The sequence below is a fragment of the Gavialis gangeticus genome, unplaced genomic scaffold (genome assembly GCF_001723915.1).
Source record: "Gavialis gangeticus isolate Ggan-Ray unplaced genomic scaffold, GavGan_comp1, whole genome shotgun sequence".
NCBI classification, from domain to species: Eukaryota; Metazoa; Chordata; order Crocodylia; family Gavialidae; genus Gavialis; species Gavialis gangeticus.
In genome coordinates, this window is record NW_017729000.1 from 12,334,798 (window position 1) to 12,339,473 (window position 4,676).

The 4,676-nt window shown below is 49.0% G+C and overlaps 1 protein-coding gene across 1 annotated transcript in view; it reads left to right on the plus strand.

The window, feature by feature from the left end:
* The window catches only part of PPP2CA (protein phosphatase 2 catalytic subunit alpha), a 35,910-nt gene that overhangs the window by 5,757 nt on the left and 25,477 nt on the right, over positions 1 to 4,676 (plus strand). The window contains exon 2 of the mRNA XM_019506291.1: positions 1 to 84. This exon is cut by the window's left edge and continues 2 nt beyond it. Coding sequence (XP_019361836.1) covers positions 1 to 84 — 84 coding nt within the window. The remainder of the gene's footprint in view (positions 85 to 4,676) is intronic.

Genomic DNA, 4,676 nt, shown 5'->3' on the forward strand with positions numbered 1-4,676 from the left:
ACCAAGGAGCTGGACCAGTGGGTAGAACAGCTCAACGAGTGCAAGCAGCTGTCTGAGGGGCAGGTGAAGAGCCTGTGCGAGAAGGTGAGCGCGGGGCCTTCGGGCCGGGCCGGGCCGTGCCGGGCCAGAGTGGGGCGGGGCGGGGCAGGCGGCGGCCTAGGCCTCGGTCTCCTCCTCCTCGCGGCTCCTAAAATGGCGCCGGGAGCTGCCGAGGGGAGCGCGGGGCCGCCCCCTGCCTGCACCGCACCAAGGCGCCCCCCGCACCGGGGTCGCGGCGCGTCCCTCCCGCCGCCTCGTCTCCCTCGCCGCGCGAGTCGGCGGTCTCGCCGGGTCGTAGCCGGCTTCCCCGCCCCAGTGGGGGGGTGGTCGGCGAGGTCTCTTCCAGCCCCTGACAGACCCCCCGGGGTGGTCGGGGCGCTCCGGCGCTCGCCCTGGTTGCCGAAATCGCGTGTGACGCGGGAGGCCCGTGGGCTTCCTCCTGACCGGTTCTGTGCGTTGGGAGAGATGTTCACGCCGAACCTCCTTCTGGTGGGCAAGCGCCAGGATGGATGGGGGTGAACAGCTTTGGTAAATTTTTGCGATGTTTTTAAAGCTGTTGTTTTGTTTTCTGCGAATTTCCCTGTCTCTAAAGCATTTAATGCCCAAAAGGAAAGCATCGGGTCGCGGCCGTATTGGTCTAGAGGCGAAAGGGCATTGGGACTCGTGGTAGAGGTGATTTGTCTTGTATCAGATCAATGCAAGCACCTACTCGGGACTCCTTTAAGAATCATTTGATCTTGCTGAGGTCCTGTGACCCCGGCTGACTTGCTGCCCCTGGGGCAGGGGGCTGGACTCGATGATAACACCTGTAAAATTTATGAACTAGATTTTTGCACAAAAAAAAGGAAAGCGACAGGTATAGGTCGGAGCAAATTTATTTTGACTTTTCTTCACGTGGTCTGTTCGTGGCGTGGGGTGCCTGGTGATGCTGTTGGGTCGCGTGCCTGCACGAGTGAAAAGAGCGGTCTCTTCTGAGGAAGTGTGTGGCTTGATGATTAGACTTGGAGCAAGAGATGGTGTGTTTCTGTTCCTAGGGGGCAACAGTTTATTGTGCAGGTCAAGCACGCTCCTCCTGTCATGTCGACCTTGTGTCCTAAATGGAGGTCTCATGTTGAATCAGGTTACTTCAGGACTTGTAGCTGAAAAGCAGTGACAGCGAAAGAGAGGGGCGTTGTATGTTCATATGATTTTAGCATGGAGAAAACTACCTTTTGTGGCATGTGCTTGGGAGAGCTGATGATTACAGAATTGGGAGACGTCACTGATGTGCCCCCTTACGGTTGTCACTAACACTGAAGTGACAGGTTTGGCATTGTGCCTGTGACTACTGTAGTGTGCTGATTGAACCAATCTCTTTTTGTAGAGTGCCCTTGATAGTCTCTATGAAGTTACACAAATGTGCCTTCATAAACAAATGCTTATGACTGTAGCATGGTCAGACTTTACCATCATAAAATATTCCAGTACTTTACTTCTATTCAAATTATGGTATGTGGTGAGTCTCTAAATTGTCATGTTGTAAGTAGGAAAACTGCTGCTTGGTATAGTATTTTAAGGAAGAGTTTGGTATATCCCAAACAAGTGTTTCATACCAAAAAGGATTTAATAATTTTTTTTCGTGAAGCACTTGATTGTGATATACCAACCTCTTCCTTAAATAGTTCTTACTCACCCCTTGGAAAAGTATTTTAAGTGTTGCTAGTACAGATTCCTAAATACTTGTTCAAGTAAAATGCAGACAAACCCCCACTTAGGGGTCTTAATTGGTTCCTGAAAAACCAGGCATTAAAAGGAATAGTGTTAAGTGAGACCAGGTTTTTTTGACGAACCAAGATGGTGACACAAGCCAACTGGCGCTAACTGGCACAGCGAGGCTGTGCGCTGCTGATGTGCTGTGGCGCTAGTGTACGCTTCCTGCTGCCAGCTATGTGATGCCCATGAGCGTTATAACAAAACTCTCAGAGTGGAGAGTTGGGTATCAATGTAAAATGAGCATTACAGCAAAACAGCATTAAGCAGGAGTTGCCTGTATCTTTATAGCATGCTTGGGAATACATGCTACAGGGATCTTTACATTTTTAAATAACACAGTCACGACTTAGCACGGTTGGTGGATGGGTATGCAACATGAATGCAATTGGTGAATACTTAAGAAAGGAAACTCAGTTATTATCGGTGTTCTCTCTCTGTATCAACCAACTTGATTTTTTGCAGGTTGAAGTCTCTTGGATTCATGGTTGTTTAGATACCTAAATACCTTTTCTGATCTGCCCTTAATTCTTACATATTCATTGCTGTAATACCACTGTCTGTCAGTGGGAAAGAAAGCTGACTTGAACTGAACTATTTTTGATGACATTGTGTGCCAAGATGAGAACTGTCCTGAGCAGTAAGAACATAAAATATTTTTTTTGTCTGCTGTAGAATCAACAGGCTGTCTGGATATAGAAGGAAATATATGTTGAAAATTAACCTTCAGTTGCAAAGGGAGTGGTGTTCATTGGGCAGGAGAGGCTAGAAGGAAAGTTTATTGTAAAAAAACCCAAAAAACATTTCATCTTCTAGGATAATTTACCTTAGAAGTGAGCTTGTATAGGGTAAATAAAGGGACCATGATATTTAGAGAAGGCAGTAGAAGCAAGAGTCTTGAAGAGCTGGTACACACTGAGTATGGAGAAATGAACAGGTTACAGCAAATTAAGTGGGCAGGGATTTACAGTAACATCAGCTGTTAGGAGACTGCTGATGTTACTGGTTCTTATCCCTCGGTAAGAGGAAACTAGACCACAGCAACTTAGCTCTGTTTCATGGGTGAGTAAACAATCGTGGTTTGACAGAAACCTCAGAGGAAGAGTAGGCAAAAACAATTTAAACCAAGCTGCTGACCCATGTTAAGCATGTGTCAAGTTTTGACTTATTGTTATTTGTTCATTTCATAGTTGGTAGGGTCGGAAGGGACCTGAGCAGATCATCAAGTCTGACCCCCTGCCGTGGGCAGGAAAGGATGCTGGGATCAAATGACCCCGGCAGGGTGATTTTCTAGCCTCCTTTTGAAGACCCCCAGGGTAGGAGCGAGCACCACTTCCCTTGGCTGCCCTGACTGTGAAGTAGTGCTTCATGATGTCTAGCTTGAACCTACTCTCAGTCAACTTATGGCCGTTATTCCTAGTTACTCCTGGTAGTGCTTGGGGGAACAGGGACTCTTCTGTTCCCCGCTGGTCCCCCTTGATAAGTTTATAGACGGCCACCAGATCCCCTCTCAGCCTTCTCTTGTGGAGACTGAACAGGTTCAGGTCCCGTAGCCTCTCCCCATAGGGCCTTCCCTGCTGCCCCCTGACCATGTGAGTGGCCCTCCTCTGGACCCTCAATGCTTGCCACTCTCTCCTGAAGTGCGGCGCCCAGAACTGGACACGGTACTCCAACTGCAGCCTGACTAAGGTCGCATGTGGGGGGAGGATCACCTCCTTGGACCTACTTGTGATGCATCTGTGGATGCATGACAAGGTACGGTTAGCCTTACTGACCGTGTCCTCACATTGGCGGCTCATGTTCATCTTGGCATTAATAATGACACCAAGATCCTTTTCTGCCTCTGTGCTAACTAGAAGGGAGTTCCCCAGCCTGTAGGTATGCTGCTGGTTCTTCCTCCACAGGTGTAGCACCTTGCACTTGTCAGTATTGAATCCCGTCCTGTTCTCATCCGCCCACCCCTATAACCTGTCCAAATCTAGTTGTAGCCTGTCCCTCCCTTCTAACGTGCTCATTTCTCCCCACATCTTAGTGTCATCTGTGAATTTGAACAAGGTGATTTTCACCCCCTCATCCAAGTCACTGATGAAGATGTCGAAAATGACCCGTCCACCACCACTTTCTGGGTGTGGCCCTCCAGCCAATTTGCAACCCATCTGACTGTGTAGGCAAAGACATCACAGTTGCCTAATTTTTTAATGAGAATGGGGTAAGAGACAGTGTCAGAGGCCTTCCTAGAGTCCAGAAAGACTACGTCCACCACAACACCTGTGTCTAAGGATTTTGTGACCTGGTTGTAAAAGACAACCATGTTGGTCTGACAGGACACGCCCCTAATGAACCCATGCTGCTTGCCCCTAAGCATAATCTCCCCTGCTGGTACCTTGCAGATGTGCTCCTGGATACTTTTCTCAAAGAGCTTCCCCAGGACCGAGGTAAAACTAACAGGTGTACAGTTTCATGGGTCTTCATTCCTCCCCTTTTTGAAAATGGGGACCACATTGGCCCTTTTCCCTGTCCTCTGGCACCTGGTCAGAGCACCATGAGTGCTTGTAAAGCCATGCCAGGGGTCCTGCAATGACCTCCGCTAATTCCCTCTTCACTGTGGGGTGGAGATCATCTGGACCTGCTGATCTGAACACATCCAGCCCCTCCAGAAGTTCCCTAACTATGCCCTCCCTGACACTAGGCCTGGGTGTGCCTCTCCTGAGTCCATCTGGGATCCTGGTGGTGGGGCGATGTCCTGGTCCCTGCTTAGAAAAAAGGAGGCAAAGAATTTGTTAAAAAGGTCAGCTTTACCGTTTGGTGTAACCACCAGATTGCCAAGCATGTCCTGCAGGGGACCCACATTACCCAGTGCCTTCTTTTTACTCCCTATGTATTTAAAA